The sequence below is a fragment of the Nestor notabilis genome, unplaced genomic scaffold, assembly GCF_000696875.1.
Source record: "Nestor notabilis isolate BGI_N333 unplaced genomic scaffold, ASM69687v1 scaffold14774, whole genome shotgun sequence".
Taxonomy (NCBI): domain Eukaryota; kingdom Metazoa; phylum Chordata; class Aves; order Psittaciformes; family Psittacidae; genus Nestor; species Nestor notabilis.
The window spans coordinates 1-23,873 of NW_009927010.1; the positions used below are offsets into that span (position 1 = coordinate 1).

Here is a 23,873-nt window from a genome sequence, read left to right on the forward strand (position 1 = left end):
GGGGCTGGGCTTGGCTGCCGGGTGCGAGTTAACCGCCTGGAGTTACAGCTTCAGGCACCTCTGTGTTGCCCTGCGGGTTGGAAAGCTGAGTACGAGCTTTAGATGGGTTAGAGGTTTTGTTCTGTTTTCATTTTTAATGAGAAATAGTTTGAAGATAAGCGTTATTTTAAACGTTAATCTTCATATCAGATTTTCTTAAATTAATGCATGGAAGAAAGAAAGGCATTTGGGTACTTCACATTCATAAACCTGAACACTACCAGCTTGTTTTTCTTAAACCCTAACCATAGCGTTTGTTCCACTTTAAAATGTGGACTGTTTTGCGTGGAAGCACGGTTTAAAGACTGTTTGCAGAATACAGCCCCTCTGTGATCAGCACTGGCATTCAGGGAGACATTTTTAGCATCTATGATTTTATTTGTGGCACACAGTTGATATTGTTGGATTATTAAATTCATGACACGGGCATATTGCTGTGTATAAAAATACAGAGTGGCACCTTCAGCACAAAGATTTACTTTGCAACATACAAATCCAAATTTTCAGTAATAAAAATATACCCTTTTCGAGAGCTGTTGATTTCTTTGTATTAAGTAACTTCTCACAAACATAGGAAGCTTGGAGGGGTATAAAAGACCATCTGGACCAACAGTAAATACAGTGTTATAATTACATACAATTGTCTTTGTTACTCATGTAAAAATCTTATCATTATCAGATCACTTAATATTTCACATTTTTCTCTCTCTTATTTTGCAGTGATGGACTGAAGCTTGAAACTGAAGTGCTGGATGGAAAGCCTAGACTAATTTTAGCTGCTTCTGGTATTTTTTTAATCACTTTATCTCGAGTAATCTTTAAAGTGTCTTGAAATTAAATCTAAGATCCAAGCAACATGAAGCACAGCTTTATTGACATTTTTCAGATTAGGAAGAATATATGTGCATTGCTAGTTACAAGTCCTCTTGCTCACCAGCTTGATACTGAACAGTAGGTTGAGGATGACCTTCTGTATACTCTCTCCACTGGTGAACAGCTGGCAGATAGTCTTAACTCTTTACAGCTTGTCTCTCCATTCGTAAAAAGTTAAGTACTGTTACATATTGACTGGCATAACTTGGTAATTTCTGTAACTATAGCACCTTACTTACCAAGGAAAAAGAGGCCTAATAACTCTGCTTCATTTACACAGAATTACATAATTACAGTCACATTTCTGACTTTAAAGCAGCCTTGGTATTTGGCAGTTGGTGTTTATAGTTTCTAATAAGCAGTTTATTTAGGCCATCTCTCATTACTGCCACCTGATATAGACTTTTCCAGTATGTGCTCATGATAAAGCATTAATAAATTCTATTTTTGTGATTTGTCAGGTGTATGTTTCTATACAAGCACAAGTTCACTTTCTCTGCCTGCTCTACATAGAAATTGGGATACAGAAATACTCTGTTTAATGCCCCCTAAGTTATATTTTTTGCATTTACCAGACAGGTGTGTAATGAGGCACTGTGGGGTATTCTGAGTCACTCAGGAATTCCAGTGTACTGGGAATGTTGCAACGCCTCAAAGAGCAATGCTACAAATCATCTTCAGCATCATTGGTTGGATAGGGCTGTAAGATAAAGCATTGCCTCTGACTTTGAACTAGCCTTAAACAAGCTTAAAATGTTTATACAACTGATATAAACAGCATTTCCTTGAGTTGAATTGTATAAAACAATTGCATCACATTACTTTTGAATTTAATTTTTTTCTGCACTGTCAAATATTGCTCATAGTCTTAGGGGCTAAAGTAGGGTTATTCTGCATAGCTTAAGGTGCTACTCGTTGTTTCTCTGTTAAACATGAAAAAACCCCTACAACAACCACCAAATAAAAAACCAAGAAAATAACCCTCAAGCAGCACTTTGGAGTTCCACGTTATACATCTCCCCACTGTGATGGCAAAGATCCTGTGTATGTTTCTTTCTCCTCTCCATGGAGAAGTTAGGCTTGCATAGCACGTTGAATCCCACTGTTTAGTTTCGGAATAGTCAGAAAGAAGCAAACAGTGACTTTTGCCTACTCTGGTAAGGGCTGAATGCTTGAGAACCCAGTGATAAACATGGCCACAGAACTCTATTAATGGTGTGGGTTTTCAGACTTTAAGAAGTTAGTGTTTTCCAGTGCCTTTAATAGGTAATGCAAAAAAAAAAAAAAAAGTTATAGGTGCTATTACTGCAAAATGTGCAACAGCCACTGCCAGAGGAATAACTGCATAGTGCAGCTGAAGAGGCCTTGTTTCCAACAGATGTGTTCCACTAACATATCACCCCTGCTATTTTCTCACCCTTTTCCATTAGCCATATGTGCATAATTTCTTGAGTACCACATTCTGTCTATGAGTCAATATTATAATCTTTATTAATAAGTATATAAAACATAGTTCTTAATATTATTTTTGAGACCACTACACATACATGCATCCTCTAAGATTTGGGTTGAAAGACTGAAGTGTATTTCAGGGCATGCTTAAGGGGAACAATAATGGATAGAGTGATAATAAGAGGATTGTTTCTTTAGGCTCTCAGTGATGGAGACAGATAACATCACGTAATACGATGGGGTTGGGTGCGGGGATGATGTGACACAGAAAGCAACTGAAAAATCACAGTTAAAAATAAGCCATTACCACAGGGCCCTCTGAGGAACAGTCAATAGCAGGGGAGGATCAGACTGACACAGTAATTTATTATATCTATATAAAACTGAAAACAGTTCCTGGAATATATCTTTTTTTTCCCAGCGTACTTTTGAAATGTGTATTCGGGAAAAAAAAAGGTAAAATGATACAACGGAGGCAGATGTTACAGGGAAAGTACTCCCTCCCCCCCCTTACAAAAATCAGATTAATGTAATGGTTTACTAATTATCAAGATTTTTTTTCAGAAGGAAGTTGTTCTTAACCACTTCTTTCATATGTTTGTTTCCCAAAAGATAAATCAAAGCCTGCAGTGAAGGTAAGTGGAAAAATTCTTTGGCTAAAGCATACAAATTAACTAGTCAATTTGTTAACACAGAAATTTGAGAACACGTTTGAACTGTCTAAATGCTTGTGATCAATGATATTTATGATAGATAAATATGTACTTACGGGGCCCTTCCAACTTGATATATTCTGTGATTTTTCAGGTTCTTAATAGCTGTTAGAAAGGATTAATTAAAAGTTCTGTGACTACTTTTATTTTTGCAGAATGTTTTAGCTTACTTGGCCAAGAAGTTACAGCAGCACAGGGAATCATGTAAATCAGAACTTCCAGACACCTTAAAGGGATTCTAGTAAAATAGGGATCTGAAGCGCATTTAAGTTCCAGTTTAGTCACATAGGTTGAATCTGTTTGTGTAAACTGGAATGCAGTGGGTTGGGCAGGGAAAGAAAGCAGAAAAAGGTCTCGATACATATGAGATAATTAGAAGTGTACATCAAGAACCTTGAAAAGGATAAAACTTCAGTACAGAATAGAAGAATCAACATTGAAATAATTGAAATAATACTGTCTGAATGGTGGAAGCATACGTGTTTGGAGGCAGGTTTCAGAAACACCAAAGAAAAGGAAAATTAATGTCTGTTAATTATTTTAAATGTTACACTATGTAAAGATATTCATCATACTGTCAATTTTAAATGTTCAATTTTAGGTGCTGTATTCTCTTATACCCATGAAGATGTTTCATTAGTTTATACTTAATTTCTATTGATGTAACAGAGAAAAAAAATGACATTTACTTGACTTGTTGCTTCAATCTTGTTTGCATTTGTTACCCATGCAATTTTTTCAGCTTTATTTCCTTATTTAATTTATGGCCAAATCTTATTGTTTTAACAGGTGGGTAACAAAGCCAGAGCATCTAAACAGGCATTGAGAATGAGGCACACTGCACATGTACTGAGGTCAACACAAAATGCTTGTATCAAGCAGGAAAACTTAACAAAACCAAGGAGTGAATCAAGCTTATCAATGACAAAAGGTGAAAAACTGCCAGTTACTAAACACTCCTCACATGAAGCTGCAACTAAAGATCACTCTTTGATTTTCCAAAGAGGTATCACAAACAGATATCCTGATTCAGAGAATCCTAATATTCTTAAAAAAGGCAAACAGAAACCTCAAAACCCATGTGTATCAACTGAAGACCTAAGAAGTTTGGTGTGTTTAACACAAGAACAGCTTCAGCAGATTTTGATGACTGTAAAAGAAGGAACTGGAAGCATCTCTGAGAGTAATAATGAGAAGCAAGAGGAAATGGGTAAGATACCAACACTTAAGTTAGTTTCATGGAAACAGAGCATAATATGAAAGTTTAGGGCTGCACAGATGTTACTTGTATGTTTAATCAGACAAAATACTGTTTGCTATTATGGGTGTGAAATTTCCTGTTACTGTTAGGAACCAAGCATTTGATAATTTTAACAATAAAAACTAAGGATTGCTTGATTATGTATTTTGTCGAAGAGCAAAAGAGCAAGCAATTCTGTCAATATTTCATGCAAAAAAGTAACCATTTTACATTGGGAAAAAAGAACGTAGTACAACTGCACTGTACTGTTACCATTAGGAGTTTGTGTTGAGTTCCATTAGGGAAAACAACACAAACCAAAACGAAAAATACCCACTAAACCACCCACTACCTCAAAAAGATAGACCCTTCTGGTTTTGCGAAGAGTTCAGGTCTTGCTGTATGTCTCAAGAGTGTCTCAAGCAGCAGTGCCTTTGTCCTCTGGCCCAAAGATTTATCTTTTTGCCTGTTGAATAGTTGTGGGTTTTTTTCCAATTCTTCTACTTAGAAGTGTAAGAACTGTTGCATATCTTCTTGTTTGTGGACCAGTGGGGGTGGTCAGCCTTTTGCCAGAAGACACACTGTAATTGAGTAGAGCTCCAAAGGCCAAGCTTTTAGCCAAGAATAAGTTCCTGTAAGGCTAGCATCCTAAAAATACCCTGTGAAGTTGTAACTTAATGTGCCTTAAAATTACAAGCAGGCCTAGAACAGTTGTGTTAAATAGTGGAGAATTTGTAAGTTTCTCCTGTTTTTGACTTATTTACGCAATGTTGAAGAAAGGTCAATGGTCATATTTATGTATATGTTTTAATATATTAATATTCTACCACAGCTACTAATGAGGCATCAGAGGAAAACATTGTGACATTGCTCCAAAAAGCTTGTGAGGTTTCATCTGTTCCAGATGAAGCCAACTCCGATTCAAGCAGGAAAAAAGAGGCAGATCCACAACCAGGACAGAAAGTTATGTATGTAGATATGCATTACTGACTACAAAACATGTGTCTTTGATAGACTGGTACTGTAGTTCTTAATCACTGTAAGAAACTTCATAAATACTGATTTAAAAGTTACCTTTAAACTTAACAGATTCGCTTTTGAGGTAAAATCTTTTTTCCCCCTCCTTTTCTCTAGAAAGGCTTCGTGGAAACCTTCTGACATGTTTACTACCTTGGGTGAAAGAGAAAGGGAGAAAGCCTTGTTAGAATTTAGGAAGACCCAATGGAAGAAGGAATTAGGTATTTACACAGAATATATTTCTGGTCAATTTATTACATTCAGGATGCCAAGAAACTTGCATTCCTTATGCTCTTTTAAATTTACTTATGTTAGTGCAGTTGCTACAATTGGAAAGTACTTAGTTCTATTAGTTTCCAAGACAGATTAAGTTTCTTGAATTTCATAATGTTATGCAAATATTATCTATGAATTCTTGCAGAAATGCTTCTTAACCAAATATATTCAGTTATGCTTATTATTTTAGGAGTTACTTGCCACTGATTTTGTTATATTCAGCCAGTAGTTGATAGCCATTATTCTTAACAAATTCATTTGGCTTTTAGTGGGAAAAGCATCATTCTAATCTACAAGCGTGACTGAATATATCAAATTGCAGTTTGAACATGAAACAGTTTTCAGTCCTGCCTCATCACCAACCAAAGGGAATCTCTGTAGAAAAAGGAAAACACTGAACACAGTAGTAAATTCTCTTTGACAAATGAAGCTGTTTATGATTCACATGCAGGAGTGTCGTATTTTGAATTCAACTTGGGTATAGACCATCTGGTTTCAGGGTTTGATTCTGCATAGTCAGTAGCGTTCATGTATAGCTCCATTGGTCTTAATAATATTACACTAGTCCAAGACTAGTACAATAAAATTGAGGGAATTTACATTTTGGTTATTTGTTAGTTTTTCCTTTTTCAGGAAAACTTCAGATTATTGTAGTCTTCCCAGAGAGATTCCCCAGTTACCTCTGTATCTTTGGGCAGAGACTTAGCTGCAAAGTCATGTGTAGGCTGATTGGAGACTTACTCCTCTGTCCATTCCATTTTACAATCACAATACAGACATGCACTGCTGGCTCTTCTCTCTTTTTTTTAAGAAACTGTTAATGTCTGTGTCAGGAACCCTTACCAGAGTTTGGTTTTTTGAAGATGAACAGGTGGCACTGAAGAAGAAACTGAAAGAAGGCTTGGAAGAAGTGGGTAATTTCTGGGCAAAACCTGACAATAATAAAATCCATAAAGAGAAAGTGGAACCAGCTGACCCAGATAAGGTAAGGCTATCAGTAAACACAAAAGAACACAGAGTTTCCACACAGCACTGTTCCAGAACAGGTCAACTTTTAATTCATACAAGATTTTCTTCTCTGTATGAATCCAGTAGAATCCAGTCTCAGTGGTTACTTTAAACTCTTCTGTGGCACGAATTCCTACAACTCCATGTTTCACATTAATCCAGCTTGTAGCTTCACAAATTAAGGTATTTGTAGCATGAACAACCCAGTTGTATCCTTCCAGGTTGATTCCTAACTGAACAGTGTACATCTTTTCTAGTTTTGTTTTCAGGAACAGTTTCAAAGGTAATTCCTGGTTATGTATTTATTTATATTGTTCATGAGCTCTCACATATATTTGGTTGCTTAAATGAGTATAGCAGCTTGAATTCTACTCTAACTTGCCTTTTAAAAAGTCAGCTGTCACTCTGAGAATTCTGTGTCAAATAAATATATTGTACTCAGATGAGACTTCTCCAGTGAAACTGATTGCCATTAAACAGAAGTTAGGGTTCTACCTGCTGTCAGATTTTATAGCAAAAGCAATTGCTTTTCTTTTGTGGCATACTCAGCATTCTTATAAAAGTTAGTGCTCTGCCCCATAAGAATTGGGTTTAGTCTACATAATTAAGAAATACTGGATATGAGATGCTTAGTTACAAGTTTTGGCTAAAGTTTTAATGAATAGTAACTTCTAGAAGTATAATTTACTTGTTTGTTATATGTTAAAGGCTATTTAATACAAAGAAAACAGGTGACCTGAGTAAGTCTTAAAGTAGTCACTTTATCTGCAGACAGTGTTTACAGCTGACTCAGTTTTTACCACTGAGGAAAATTTTGTCCATACTACTAAAGTTCCACTGACTATTTCAATTGCTCCAGCTGGGCAGTCTTCTGATCATGGTTCTTCTGACTTACCAGCTGTCAGTTGTGTACAGCATTTGTTTTCAGGATAAGATTTTAAATTGCATGCAGGTGTCTTTTTACTTAATGACAACAGATGTGTCTTCAGTAGATGTGAGTTCTTCAGTACAAACCAGAAGAATTCAGTGGATCTCTTTGCTCTGTCGAAAGAATTGTGTTTGAATGAATGCTTATCAAAATATTGATGCTCCAGAGTTTGCATTTTCAAGGCTGATGTGAGGAACAGTAATAGAGGTGTGAGATTAAGTGTTAATTAGCTTTTAAGTGTGCATTAAAGAAATAGAGAAATGGAACCTATCGGAAATAGAAGACTAAAATATACTGATGACAGAAGATTCAAGAAACAGTTTTTGAGTTATTGCTAGTAGTCACTGATTAAAGAGTGGTTTTTGTTAGATAGCACTGAAAATTTTTAGTGCCAATCAAGTTTGTTAAATAACAGAGATAGCCACTAATAAGGAGAAAAGAATGAAGATGGTATCTAGAATTTACTCATGACAGATCCCTGCTGATTAGATCATGGTGGTGAATCTACTTGGAACACAGACTGAGTAGTGAACCACAGGAAGAAGGAAAGGATTTTTATTCATGATATATAGAATTAAGGTTTTTTAAGAGTGAGAGGCTGATGGATCAAGTTAGAATAGTACTCAAAGACTGGCTTATTTAGTATCTTTCTAACAGCTGAAACATTTTTATGGAGCAGTCAGACACTTGCTACAGGTACAAACTTCCATTCATTTTTCTTTTTTTTTTTTTTTTTTGTGCAAGAGAACAGCCCAGTTATGCCTAGCAATTGAGGGCAAAGATTTCTGCCAAGTCTTTATTATATGGCTAGATAAGGTACTGAATCTTTTGTACAAGGAAGAGACTAGGCTATCACTTATCTTATTTCAGGAAGCTGTGCCACAGGAACGACCTTGTAGTGCTTTGAAGCATGAGCAACAGAAGAAGTGGCTTGAAGAGCTGGACAAACAGAAGGAAGAAGCTAAGCTACGAAAAATAGAAGAAAAACTTGATTTATCACAGGTATCTGTGGTTTAGAGGGACTTTTTGGATTAAGAGAAGCTTTTCTCCACATTCTTGTTCTAAGAAATAAAATATGACATTATAGATTTAATGGCGTAGCAGAAAAGATCTAATTACCTGCAGCATGTCCAGGTTTTCACTGCAGCTCCGTAAGACAGTCTAATTGAATGTTCAGCCAGTAGCTGTTCAGGTATTTCAGTGGCAGAGAACAGGCTACCATGTGTCTCGTGTGATGCATCGCAGTGCTTGCTGCAGAGACGAAGGCAGTGATACTACTAGACTTTTTTTTCTTTCCCACCATTGAGCAAAAGCTCTGGGATTTGGAAGGTGCTGTAGAGACAATTGCCACATGCTGCGTGAAAGGAATTTTTTTGTAAATTACGGAAGAAGATGAGAAAAGAGAAGTTACAGACAACTACAGTGTGTCACAGTGGTGCTCAAATCCTGTCTCTAGAGGTAGTATTTTAATACACATACACTCTTATGAAACCTTTTTAAATGCTTCTCCAAAAAGTATTGAAGAAAGTAGCCTTACCTTTTTAACCCTTTGGTTTTTCCAGGCAGTTAAATGTAGGTCTCTTATGCTGGATCTAGAAAGAAACAGTGGCAAATATAATTACTTTGCAGGTAGAATACCTGAAGGCGCTTTTAATACTGTCACTGTTGGACAATTTGGTCAATATAGCTTTTGCTCCTGGAGGTTTTTTGTATAGAAACTGATTTTTTTTCCTTTATATGTTCCTATTTCTACTAGGAGTAGTTTCAAAGTAAGTGTAATACTTTGCATTCTTACACAGGCTGATACTGACACACTCTGCCAAAGACTTTGTCTTTTGAAGTGAAGAAACATGCAGTGAGATTGTACTAGTGCTAGAATCCACATTTCCGAATTACTGTACACAGCTTTAACCCCAGGATTGTATCTTTCACCATGCAGGAGATACAGAATATCTCATGATGTGAATACATTATTAGTGAACAAGAGTCTTGGTTACCAAAACTTGATTGATACAAATGCTCATAGCCTGCGGCCTTCCAAATGAAAAGGCTACAGATTTTATTCTCAAATGAAGCATTTACAGCAATTACACATTCCTAGAGAACTTCCTCACTAATTCCACAGATTGTAATACTACATGAGCTTTCCTACTTACCCTTCAAAAAAAACCCGTGTTGTCAAGGCAGGTTACGTATCTACGTACAAGTCTCTTCATTTCCTGAATTGTGGAAGGGATCACATTTCCTTTGTAAATTGAGTTTGTTTAAACTATAAAAGGAACACAGCTGTGAAAGGTTCCTTCATTAGCTGCCTTGGTTTTTAATTTGATAGGAGTGCTGGGGGAAAATGGTTGCAGTCACCAGTGAGTAACCTAATGGCAGTCTTCCTTCCAGCCTGGTTTTGAAAGGAAGTTAACATGTTTTTTCAACATGTTTTGGTTTTAGGTCTTGTGTTACACTCTCAACCCTTCTGCATACTGCACCACGGATGTGCATAAGAATAAAGTAAATTTTCCCACCACTCCGATCTGCTTAAACACTACAGAGTATTCAAAGGGAACAAAACTCAGGAAACAGGGGGAAGAATAATTTGGATTCTTACTGTATGGACTGTGATTTTCTTGCTTTTTTTAAAATAGGTGTGAAGCTTTTCTGACACAAGGGAATTTTTGTTTAAGGCCTCACAGGAAGTTTATTATATCAGACTAAATTATTTTTTAACCTGCAGAATGCAAGTTTTGAGGCAGCCATTCTCTAGTCCCTCCAGGGAAACTTCTTTTAGTCAAGAGAAAACAGTACCTATAGCAAAACCAAAGACCCTTAGGTAAAAATCTTTTACTAGTGATATATTAGAATGTTCTAGTGGCCAACACTGAACCAAATAAGTAAGTAAGTCTGGGTGGTAGAAAAGGGAGACTTAAACCCGGTATGTCACCTCTACAGAAGTTTTAGGTATATTGCTAGGGTATAGTGGTAGCTGCTGTGGGTGGAAGACATTTTGAAAGAAGGCATATTTTATGATAGGCCCATCTAGCTAAAAATAGGAAGATGGAGATTAATATCTCTGCCCAAAGCACATTAATTCTGCTACTGTCCAGAATTAAAATGGAGGGATAAATGTAGGACAGTGTAAGAGATGCTGCTTGCTCATGTTGCTAGAGAGAGTTATGTACATAACAGGGGGAGAGCATGGCAGGGTGGACAGGGTACTGATCTCTCAATCAAGCAGTTCCCAGTACTATTAGAAAAATCGTGGAATGGAATAGTAATATAAGTTGGAAAAAAACCCCAGAAACAACCCAGTACCAAAAAGCCTGCATCCATGTTAACTTTTTTATTAAAAAATAAATAAATAAATTGTGTGTCCTGAAAACACAGTGGCAATATGGTTTTGAGTCCAAGTATACAGAACAGCAGTGTATTTTCTCATCAGACTTGCATTTTGAGCAACAGAGACACTTCTGTTTTCTCATTCAGGGAATTAACTACTGTCTGTATTGTAGCTCCATAACAGAGCTTTTCAAATGTTCCTGGCCTACAAAAGGTGCATTGTCTGTTTTGTTACCATACTTCATAGAAACAGTGTAATTGAGGGCTTTTCTGTTTCTTTGTTGCTTGGTATTTAGGCTGAAGACCATGACAGATGGGCAGTGCATTTTGATTCTTTAAAGAACCACCTTAATGCTAATGCACAACACCCCTTAAATGGAATGTACAAAAAGCAGCCTGAAAATCTTTGCCTGTCACCTGATCCTAAGGAGCTGACTGCTGTCATTCACCCTTTTTCACCTGCAGCTTCAGACAATCTCATACTCTTAAAAGTGGGAAATGCAGAAAAGGCTGCTAAAAGCAGTGCCTTGGAACACAGTCAGAAAGCCAGGTGAGTGAGCTTGGTCAGGATAATCATCTTCCCAGCCAGAACGTTTCTGATGCCTCCTCAGAAATTAAAAAAAAAATTAATTAAATTCTTTAAATCTGATATTTGGGTCTTACTCATCTGGCTTTTGCTTTTTCCAGAGACACCTGATATGTCACTTTTGGAAAACACAAGTATTTCCATTGTTCAGTAATGAAATTTATTGCAGATAACTGTACTTGGTTCCTTAGTAAACTGAATTTCACAATTGTGAATTAGTGTAATGGGATAACTTCAGTATGAAAATATTACTTGAAAACTAACTGATTCTAGTTAAGAAAGTCGTTACACTTATTTTCTGATGATTGAAAACATTTACATGTTTCTTTGTTCATAGTTTCCTCCGTTCAATGACAGCTCTCCTGGACCCTGCACAGATTGAAGAGAGAGACAGGCGGCGGCAGAAACAGTTAGAACATCAGGTAAACTTTTTTTTAAGGTCTAACACTATTTTAATGAGAAGAAAGGATGAAAGATAGTGTTGTCTCATGAATAAAGCATGAGATTTAATACCAAAATCCAGCAAGGCACTCTTATGCTTCAGATTACATGTTTACAGTTGTTTCATGGTAATACATTCAGTTAGACTCTGCTGGTTTCTTCTATTATTTGTACAGAGATGATGGCATTTCTGTAACTGAATTCTTGCCTCAGAAAAGCTGCAGTGCAGTCTTTAGAGCTCTGGTAGGTTTGTGTGCATTATATCTTTTTTTTTTTCTGATGCTATTAGAAAGCAATAATGGCTCAGGTAGAAGAAAACCGAAAGAAGAAACAACTGGAGGAAGAGCAGAGAAAATGGGAAGAACAAGAGGAAGAACAGCGTTTAGCACGAGAAAAAGAACAAATGCAGAAACAGTTTGAAGAAGATATGCTGAAACAAAAACAAAAGGAGGTGGGGCTTTGCTTTTTCTTTAGTATGGACAGTCTGATAATACTGGGGTTTGAGGAAAATGGTTCTTGTTCTTCACCTTCAAATTTGTGTCACCTCATTTTGAAAATGAAAATTATCAGAAATATTAGACATTTGAAGCCAAAATCTGTTTCCTCAATTAACAACAGCATACAGGTTTAAGGTGAGTTTGTGGGGTTTTTTTTGGACAAGGGTCTTTTCAGGAAGAGAAATACTAAGAACCAGCAAAAATGGAATTGTCACTTTAAATAATACAGAAACATGCATTTTAAAATACAAATTTTAAATAAATAAAAAAACCTCAGAGTATGTGATCCAGTTGTTGTTGTTGGTATCTCAGTGCTTTTAAGATGCTTCAGTACCATGAAGTTTCTCACTGGATGTGCTTTCACTCTGGATTAAAGACATTTCAGAATATATTTTAGAAAAGAAATTTTCCAGAATATATTCATGTTCTAGAGTTTTGTCCTCTAACTATTGCTGAGCTTTACATACTCCTTTCCTATAAAAGTTAAACCAAAAGTTCTAAGCAAATTTTGTGTACATTCTTACCTTAGTAGAAGGTTAAAAGCCTTGTCTGATGCTTTATTCGTCCTTTTGGCACAGTAGCACCTATTACTGTTTGCTTCGTATTTGGAACAGTAGCAGATTCCATGTCGTAAGACGAGGTGATTCCAAAACCACTCCCTTGTCTAAAACCTGCAGAAATACAGAGCAGTGATTTCTCTGAGTTTTTATATGGAAACATGTAGCATCTGCCTTTCGATTCCAGAACAAACTGGAAAAAAATGGGAAAGTCATCTTTCTCTGTAATAGCACAGCTCTTTGAAAACACATTATGCTAACGTGTTCTTTACACCTGCAAATGCAATAGGAAGTGGGGATGAGACAGCTATAGGGGTTTGGATAGGAGATTTCCTTGTCCCAGTCTTCTGCACCTCGAACCTGCTGAGCCTGGAAACTGTCATCCTCATGTTTAGGGCCATTCTGCCTTCTGTGCAAGTAGGAGGAGGGTGGGTTTTAAATTATTTTTATTTACACTTCTTTTATTTGGCACAGTGATCTAGGAGTCCAGAGGTGCCTGAAATCAGGCAGCATTTAGGAAAAGATGAAGTTACTAGAAAGGAGATAAATATCCAAATAACTTTGAGGATTTAGGGGCTCGCTTTTTAGTGCTAGGATTGAACGTCTTTCTTTCGCAAAGCAGAGGTTCTGAGTTTATAGGCACGAAAGTTCTATGTTACATATTGCATCTACTCAACTAGTTTGGTTTTGTTTATTTGTTTGGAAAAAAGCTTTATTCAAAATAAGATATATAAACCTTGAGGATTATATGGGGAGTAAACAATGCTGTGAATTTTATTCTCAAAATAAATGATCACATATTTACCACTTTGTTTTTTAAAGGAACTCGTGACTCTTAAAACAAATGAGCTGTATCAGAAAATGCAGAAAGCTCAAGAATTAGCACAGAGATTAAAACAAGAGCAGCGCATTCAAGACTTGGCTCAGAAGGGACATGACATTTCAAAACTTCAGAAGAATCTTAGTGCTGGCAAGTACAAGTCGTTTCATGTTCAGTTTGCTTGTTCCTTTGCTGTTTGCGTGCAAGTTGTTTGTGGGTTTGCTTATTGTTTTTTTTTTCCCCCTGTCTGCATTTGGGTCAGAAATTGCACCTTTTCTTCGTGAACCATATTTCATTTCAGTTTTCTTACGTTCCAGACAAGTACCAGTGTTAACTGATAGGCAGAACATTGTATTTCAGCAAGAATCAAATGCTGTATTGCATAAAGGAAGAAATATAAAGCTACAACCAGGAATACATAGGGAATATTCAGACCTATCTGCTGCCAATTAGATTTCCAGTGAAAAAGGGACAGTATTAGGATCTGAACCAGAATTCTCAGTCTTCCTTTGAGTTCTAAACCACAGCAGTCTGATAACTTGATAGCATGGTTTAAATGGAACATACATGACTAAACTGAACAATTCTCTTTACTTCTTTTTAGGTGGTACTGAATTTGAAAATTGTAATCCTGGCATTTCACATCAAAGTCATCATTTTTCTGATGACATTAAGAGTCACATTGATCAGCAGGCTTCTCCTCGGAAAGACACTGCTGTACAGACAGGTATGAAGCCTTTAAATTTAATTACTCTGAGGCACCTCAAGACAGACAGTAGAGCACCATATTTGTGAAGCTGAGCCACATCACTGTCATTCAGAACGGAATAAAACTAAAAGAAATACTTGGACAGACGCAGACATGTTGGTATATTACAGTATATCATTGTAGTCTTCTAAATAAATTAAACATCTATAAAGTTGTTACTTACAAGTTACAGAGTTAAGTCATGCAGTCTGAAATACAGTGTAGACTTAGAGTCATGGTCACAAGCCCTGTAGGACTAAACTTATTAAGGCATTTAAACATGGATTTGTAGTCTTCAGTGTGAATGTTCACAGGTTTGGTATGGAGCAGGGCTGGGTTCCTTGTGAATCCTTGAAAATATTGGCAGAAGCATCATCAGTAATTTTGGAGTTACAAAACCATTAGAAAATGAGAGATTATATTCAAATGTTTAGAAAAGCTTTCTACAGTGCTTGCCCTCACAGAATTGCAGGTCTATCCAGGTAGATTACAGTCTTTATTGTGTACCACACCCCTAAAAACCCAGCTCAAACTTAGTCAGCCTATATGAATGTTGTAGGTGAGGTGTGAATAAGCACATTCAGTGCTAACTTACAGTCACTTTACACCTTGTATTTAGAAATGCAAGTTTATCACACAGTTTATACATGTGAACTGAAAGCTTTAGTTCTATTTGCTTAAGCAACAGTATTTTGGGGTTTGACAATGCTGGTAGAAATTTTACTGTGAAGTTGGAGAGTTTACAAATGAAATAATGCTTGTCTGTATGACCCTTAGTAGAGAAAACTGGATCGTTAGTAACTTAACCATGGAACAAACTACTTCCATTAGAAGACAAGGACTGTGAAAGTCAGTTATTCCCAGTAGCACCTTGAATATGGCCAAACCATTGGCATGCTGAAAAACTAACTAGAAGCTGTGCTTGCTCTTTACCTTTGGGTGCAATGACAGAAATAGAATTCTACATTTTAAAAGAATGTAGTTTAACTTTACATAGATTTTGCTTTACACTGACTTTATTCTCCAATTTACTTCCCCCCTCTCCCCTCTCCTGAGTTGGCTTCTACTGGTCCCATCTATCTTCCACATCAAAGAGAATAAAAACCATTATAAAACTGTTAACAACCAATTTTTGAATAAAATCATTAATGATAGATTCATACACATGCAAAAGTCAAACAAATTATTTGCATAGCTTAGACTTGGAGTTAAAATCTAATTTCTTTAATTTTTTTTTTGTAGATTATTTTAATACTTCAGCATTCACTGAGTCAGCTGAGGAGAGAACTGTGTGTTGTGGATCGCCTGATATTTCCATAGAATATAAAGAAACCTTTAACAGCAAAAAATACCAGAAGGAAATGCAGTGTACAGATAAAAATAAAATTTCAGGAAGAGAGACTGGAGGCATTTACAGTGATCTGTATGAACAATATGCAAGAAAAGAAAGACAAATTAAACCTTTGGAAAAACACAACAGAAGACCTGACTGGAACATAAACAAGCCTGGGAAAAGATACATTCCAGCATCAGAAAGATACCCTATACAGCTACAAAAACAAAGGGAAGAAAATAAAGTAAGACGACAAATGGAGCTGCTTCAGTTGGTGGAAAGAAACAACCCATGGAATCTCTGCCCAAAAAAGGGTTGTTATTCAGACAGGTCTCCTTCACCTCATGGAGAAATAAATACAAAGACTAAGGGACACAGAGGCAGAAAGGTAACTATATGGGATTTTACAGCAGTGATGGGTAGTCTTAAGACTCTTGTTTCATATGGTTTTGCCTGGATGGGAATTCAGTTCTGTAACTCAAGCACTGAGAATTTCCTATCACTATCCTTTGTGTGAACAATGGTATTACAGTGTTGTTTCCTTCATCACCATCAGAAGAATGAATTCAGGTTTTGTGACTTTGCTTTTACTGTTATTTTGGTCTTCCAAAGTGTTCATTCTTTCATTTATTCGTTACCAGTAGTTCATTATGTAAACAGGGAGCTTGATTGAAAGCACTGTGCATATAGATAGTTACCTCTTCAAGAGAATTTTTACTTCTGCAAAGAATATGCATTACTGAGGATGTAACTGTTGTCTTAGCTATGCATCCTTCTTAGTGGAGTCATTTCTTACCCAATGGCAGTAAGCACGTTGGTATAGCTTGTGTCTGGGGGGAAACCCCCCACAATTTTCATTTAAAGAAAATATGCTAGAATATATTCATGCCTTTTCTTGCTCTTCCTGCCCCTCACTCGCTCAGTCTCTATATGTATCTATACGTATGTGTGCATAAGCACCTCACTTTCTCACACCTTCCAACAGAAAAAACCTGAGCACTTCAGTTCTATTTAACCATTTGTTTACTGTGGCTACACACATGTATTTTAGAATCCGTATTTAAAAAAACTGTGTGAAGGTCCAGAACTGTTCACATAGATGGCTTTAAAGATCTTTTGATTGTTCAACTGAGTTGGATGGTTTATTTGAGGTTAATGCGTCAATCTAAGTTCTGTGCTTACATGATTGAAAGGTAAATATTCAAGAATTTTGTACCTAAGAAACAAGGCAAGGAATTTTAAGCAGATTTTTATGAATAAGCATTGTCTGATACCGTAAGTAGCATGGGATACATTAATGTATTTCATGTAAATAGATTTCAGTTCTAGACACTCATGTATCTAGAACCGTGACCTTTCCTTTAATTACCATGATCTCGGGCTGAACCTTTCAGGCTTACAAATGCAGAATTGGAGCCAGTCCTTCTGTCATTGGTTTAATTCAGTTCCTGGACACTACGAGTCTCTTTAGTACAAGTCTTTGATAAATACCTTTCTCCTGAACCCAGTCAAACAGTCCTTTTGGAATTTCAGAACAAACTTGTCCTGAAAACTGAAAGCTTTTAATATAGAAGCCATGGAGCTTTTATTTTACTGTTTGCTTTCTTGGTTTTCTCCTAGGAAGAACAATTACATAAGAATCATGTGAATGAAGAAAGGTATGTCAATACCCTGCATCACTTATATGTATAACTGAACTAATGGTGAATTACACAGGCTTTTCTTTCCTGATCTTTACTTTTAATTAAAAAAAAAAATAAATTTAGATGCACCTAATTGTCTACTATTAAAAAACATGCAAGACCAGACAGACCTCAGGTATGAAAGCAGAGTAAAAGAGCAGAAGTCCAGTCCTCTGGTGATTCTCTGTTTCTACCTATTTGAGAACTTTACTCTTATTGTTTGGGGGGGTTTTAACTACAATTGTTTCATACAGGTCTGAATCACCACCTGCTGCAGGAGTTAAGAACAGATTACACCAAGTGCAACAAAACCAGACACATGTTTCTAATTTCTTGGTGAATAACAACAGCAGTAGAAGAGAGAAAAATACCAAGCCAGATCCCCAGCAGAGGAGCTCCCCTCCTCCCATTACAGAAGCTGGAAGACCTCCCTCTTCACAGTTTATCCCATATGTTCGAACAAATGAAGTATATTATCTTGATCCAGATGCTCCAGTGACTAGACCTTCAACACATGACCCACAGTATCGACAGCTCAATGGTACTGAAATGTATTGTGAACCGACTGATGCAGAAGAGAAGCAGTGTCACAGTGATTTAGATCCGAGGGCTGCAGTTTGTTCTGTTTGGTATTTGTTTGTGCTGAATTTTGCAGTAGCCCCTGTGTGTCCCAGCACTGTACAGAAAGCCTGTGCAAGTAGATGATACTCTCTATTTAAAACACAAACACCAGAAAAAGTTACCAAAAAAAAAAAATCAAAAAAGCAACAATATTTCTTGCCCTTAATCTGCCTTTTTTGTCTGTTTACCTTTAATGAGGTGCGATTGCACTTCTCTGGTATGATTGTGTATTGATTTAGGTTTAGGAATCCAAGTGTTGTTTGACTTAAAAATAGGTATTAAAATCTGAGAGCAACCAAAACCTGATTTTCACCAGCTGTGACAATCTACTGCTTCCGAATTAAACAAAAAATGATAAATGTGTTGTTACCTGATTTGATCTACATTTACTTTCAGATTCTTGCCAAACACCACGGCAGATTTTTAGCTCTGATCATGTTAGAGATCCTCTTCTAAATCCTGATGCAGTCAGAGAGAGACAACAAGCAATTCTCAAAGGATTGTCAGAATTACGCCAGGTAAGCAAAAAGTTACTGGATAAATAGTATGTAGCATACAGTAAAGTCAAAATGAATGTTGCAAACTATTACATAGTTAGAAGCATTAGCCTTTAATAACTAATTTCATCATGTATGATTAAGGTTTGGGCCCTGTCCTTTACTTTTGTACCCTCTCACTAATTTTGCTTTTCATGCAATACTTCCACATTTGGAGTGTCATCCAGAGAGACCATGGACTCCTAGTCCTTAGATGAGCTATGAAGCAGGGGAGTATCTGAGAAAACTTGAAGCCAAGAGGAATGGCTTTATTTAGTCTCCAGGTTTTGATCGTTAGGGTTGTTTGCAATAAGAATGTTTCAGTTTCAAGGGGAAAAGAATAATGTTTTAACAAAACACTAGAACTCTTGTTAATGAAATGCCAGTTCTGCGTTTCATGGGTGCGCCAGTCATGGCAGCGCAGGGAGGTGATGCTCCTGGGTCAGTCCTGGAAAAATACTGTAATTAGCAAATTTGAAGTGTAAACACTCAGAAGATCCTTCCAAGATGGTTATTTGTTAACATGTAAAAGTAAAATTCAGGATTTGTCAATCAGCCAGATTTAGCAAGTGAATAAAAAGTGAAGTCTAGTTTAATAATACACACACCCAAGCTCCTGAGAGAAAAGCCTGTGTATGTTTGTATACACTGTTCTATTTGTAGTAAGGTACTGGTAATGATTAGATGTACAGCATTTCCAGAGGGATTTTGGATATGATAAGACTGTCTTTAATAATCTGTGTTGCAGTAGATTAAAAAAGCACAAAAGATGGTAACTGTGAAGTTATGTATTTTCCTGATTGGAGTCAGAATGCCAGGAAAAACACTCAGGCATCTCATTATTAAAACGTGAGTGAATTGGATACTCTACCTGTTGGCAACAAGATGTGGCCCATGGCAGGTCCAAGCCGTGGATCTGGACAATCACTGAACAGTTTCCTTTTATGCATCTAAATGGCCTGACAGGGGCCTGCAAGACAAAACACATTCACTTTTAGTTTTGCATTTTGTTCTTGTGGAACACTAAAGATAAGCATGTTTCAGGATCATCCCTGGTTTTTAAAAGGCTCTGTACTAAAAGTACTTTATTACTAGCAGCACTAGTAAAATCAAAATAAAAAGACAATCTAACAGACTTAAGTGCAACAAAACTACCAGTAGTTTATGCTATTAATTACCTGCTCTGGTTTAGAAAGACAGAAGTTCTGTCACACATACACTGTGCAGCAGGAGTGGATAAATTCCTTGTGCTAACAAAAAGGGTCATGGCTCTTTCCAGGTTTTAAGAGAAGTTGCAACCCAGGCACACTGAAAGGTTGCCAGTTTCTAATGTCTTCCAGATGGGTTTCACTCGGTCTGGTCTTCCCCAATGCTCCTTAGTATTTTTGATAAATATCTGCAACTGTTCAGTATTTTGTATTCAGGCTTCATTTCTCAGTGGTATTTTGGTTAAGAGTGAGGTGAAGCCACCTTCAAAGCACAGTTTGATCCTTGCACTTGCTGAGGTGAGCAAAAGTCATGGACCTTTAAAGAGGTTTAAGGTGATAATATCCACGTTGGCAAACTTATGAGGCAGGCACTTAGGGACATTCTTAATGCACAGTGTACATTCAGGTCTTAACAGTAGCTAAGATTAATCTTTCAGTGGGCCTCGGCTCTGGGAGAGAGTTAACTGAAAACATAGCAAGTTCTTTTTCACATGTCCTACCTGCTGCAGAATGCATGCAGGACTTCATCAGCTGCAGAATGCATGCAGGACTTCATCAGCTGCAGAATGCATGCAGGACTTCATCAGCTGCTGAACTTGGGTGCACACTCCTGCAGATGGCACCTGTTTTGCATCAGTTACTTCACCGAGAAAGGAAGAGTAATGCACTATTTTGTAGGAAATAATTTAAGTAAAGAGCAGAGATTACTTTTCTATTTCAGAAGATAACCCAATTGTGTTTGTTAAATTTATATATGCATGCATATACTGGATTGCTAGTTTCAGAATATATGAATATTCACACCATAGTTGGCCATTCTTTAGCCTAAAAAGTGAATCGTTTGTGAAACAGAAGGGTCAAAGATTAGGCAAAAGGACAAAGCCCCCAGCTACAGTCAGTACATACTGGAGCATCTCAATTTTACTAAGGCAGTGAAACCACTTGTCAGCAGACTGACTACAACTCTGTGATAGACTTTGTTCCACTTTTCAGTGTTACTTGTTTCTCACCTCAGCTGTGGTTGAGTGAGGGCAATTTATTGCATGACTTCATTTTGTAACATGCTGTAACAAGCTAAATGTAAAAAACACTCCGTAACAACAGTGATAATTGACAAAGGGACTGCAGAAGTCACTGACCCATTGCCAGAAATAGTAGATATGGTTGATTAGCTAAAAAGCAGTTCATCAAGTGTCTGAAAATAGGCAGCTGCTTCTTTTGGAAGGATGCCTGTCTGAACACTGTGTCTGAATTGCTGCAGTACCTGCTGCTGGCTTGCACCCTGTAGCCCTTTGCCTTGAGACAGGTCGTGTAACTTGGAGGAAAAATACCTTTGTAACTTTTCCTTTTTTCTAAAAACAAACTGCCTGGGCATCAAATTGCTTCTGATGGGTCTAAAAGAGATAATGTGAGCCCAGTAATTACAGTAAAAAGACTGTGTTTTAAATGTGAACGCACACCTGACGTAGCTGTCTTGTGTATTACTTAAAGGATACACTTCCAGGAACATTTTTTATTACAGGTTTTCTCCAGTGTTAAGTACTTAGGAGAGCCATTAACAAAGCAGGAACCTTTTCAAAGTAAATGTGTGTACCCTAAACTGTCTGACACGGTTCTAGCTCAAATGGCAATGCCAACATTTAGCTTAGAGTGTGATTTATGTTAAGGCTAAAAGCTGGTACCAGAACAGGCTGGAATGCTACAGGTGCAGTGACAGTGCACGGAGGAGTAAGCAAGTTAAGTTTAATACAGTGGAAAAGCCACCCCTGGAAACTGGACTGGCTCCTGCTTCTGTCACACATCAAGTCTTTTGCAGGAGATGGGAAATCTTGAGTTCCCTCTCTACTGAATGTGTTAGGTTGTACTTACTGCTTTTATTTGTCTATTTAAAAAGCATTAAGCTTTCACAAATAGTTTTATCAATATGAAACAGGGACACTTTACTGCTTTGGGCTGCATGAGGAAGACAGAACATTCACATTACTACTCTATTTCAGGGCCTCCTGCAGAAGCAGAAGGAGTTGGAGACTGCTCTGATGCCCGCTATGGCTCAGGAAGAGAACTTTATTTCGCCATTTTGACAGGTACTTACTTAGGAATGTTCTGGATTCCTAAAATGCCAATGCACAGCACTTTGCTACTGTAATTAATTATGAACCATCTTCTCTTCTTTACAAAAGGTTTAAATTAAGTGAATTTTGATAGATTACAGTGTCATGTTGCTTTTCATATTGAAGATACATTAAACGAACGATGGTGTGTCTGTTTGGAATGGTCTTCATGCTGTCTGAAGATACGTGTCCATTTAATATAAGCCACCAAAATGCATATAAAAAAGTTAAATGGGTTTTTTTCAGAATGTGCTGGATGCATTTTGATAAATAAAAATATGAAGCTGTATTCTGAATGGCTTGAGTAGACTGGGTTGGTATTTTGAACTGTTCGAAACAGCTCATACTTAACTATTCTGTCACATTTTAGGCTTAGACAACATTATTAACTCCAGTAATGCCAGGATTTAAGCCCACGGAAGTGCTGACTATAAACTTCCCTCTTCTCAGTTAAACCAGGATAACGGCACTTAACATTGAATGGGCTGGGCCTGAGGCAGTGGAACTCAGTTGAAGGAAGTTTTCTTACAAACAGGGTCTGCAGGGATCAGGATTTAGTGCTTCCAGTGAGAAGTGTTTAGATGAGTTTGCTTTTAGTCTTCACAGGATAACCTGGGGGAAACCTCTCTCTCTTCCAGATCTCTGCAGAAGATGCGTAGCCTGAGATCATGGTAGTGGTTCTGTGACCTAATGTCACAGCCTGAGGCTCCTGTCTGCAGCAGCGGTTGGCACCTCCCAGCAGCGAAGGGAAGAGAGGCTCTCAGGAGTGTGCCCCATCCCGCAGGCGGCCCGGCAGGAGGACAGTGCTTCACAAGAGCATTGGGGACCATGGATACAGGGGAGTTCTTCCTTTGAAAAGAGATGACATATTTGCCATGGTTGGTGGGAGGGTCACAACTGCTCCACCAGCCCAGGGGTGGCTTGTTCTTGATTTAAACAAATAAATCAAACAACTGCTAATAGAAGTAAAGATACTCAACTTTCAGGACAAGTCTATGGGGTTGGTTTTTTAAAAACTACCCTTTTTTAACCAATAGTATTTGTCCCAACTAATGAGTTCACAGTCATGTAGTTTCTATCACTGTCATCTGGTATTAAACCACACATCCTTATAAACACACTAAAATAAATTACAGACAGGAAGAAAAAACAACCAACCAAACCAACCTGTGACTCTGCACAACTTGAAGGCAAGAGCAGTGACTGCAGGAGCAGAGGATGAGTACACACAAAGCCAGTGGTGTCAGAACAAGGGCCCATTTGAGACTCCACATCTACAGCTGCCATTTTCCAGAAGTCAACTTGGAAGATGAGGTATGAAACAAGACAATTGAGAGAGAAACACTGGGAAAAATATGTTGTAACACAGCAGATACGAAATTAAAAAGAATAAGAAACTGATAAAACTCTGTACTTACACCACAATGCCAGTTTAAAGAACAACAAAAACCAAGGAAGGTCCCAGTAATGGTTATGCTGAAGGGGGAGAGAGGATGGAGGTTTCTCCAATGCAAACTGAACTACCACAGTCATTCAGCCAGGTCTGTCCTCTCAGTACAGAAATTACAATGGCAAGATAAAGGTGGTGAGATCACTCTGATGGTGCTGTTGTAAGCACAGAGCAGCCAAAGCAGACATGGGGATAATCACTATTCCTGAAATAAAGTTTAGGTGTGTTTCTCACAGGCTTTGGAATGAATACAAACCCCACAAACAATACAATGTGTTAGCAAGTCCCTTGTGCATTAAGAGTTTATTTTATTTTGTAATGGAACTGCACCATTGGTTACTCTGATTGAGGTATTTAGCCAAGATCCAGCCTCTAGTCATTAAACTACACTGACTTACAGTCATGTA

At 37.4% G+C, this 23,873-nt stretch overlaps 1 protein-coding gene across 1 annotated transcript; it reads left to right on the plus strand.

Annotated features, from left to right (window-relative positions):
• Positions 1-759: 759 nt before the first annotated feature.
• CCDC66 (coiled-coil domain containing 66) lies at positions 760-21,986 on the plus strand (the record flags this gene model as incomplete). Its single annotated transcript, XM_010013862.1, has 17 exons — positions 760-824; positions 2,977-2,999; positions 3,867-4,287; positions 5,150-5,285; positions 5,452-5,555; positions 6,474-6,595; positions 8,417-8,548; positions 11,173-11,426; positions 11,800-11,884; positions 12,193-12,354; positions 13,780-13,927; positions 14,382-14,504; positions 15,768-16,246; positions 17,479-17,516; positions 17,795-18,081; positions 18,558-18,679; positions 21,903-21,986. Coding segments are annotated over 17 exons (2,785 nt in total), but the record flags the coding sequence as incomplete, so codon positions are not given.
• Between the last annotated feature and the right edge of the window lie 1,887 nt (positions 21,987-23,873).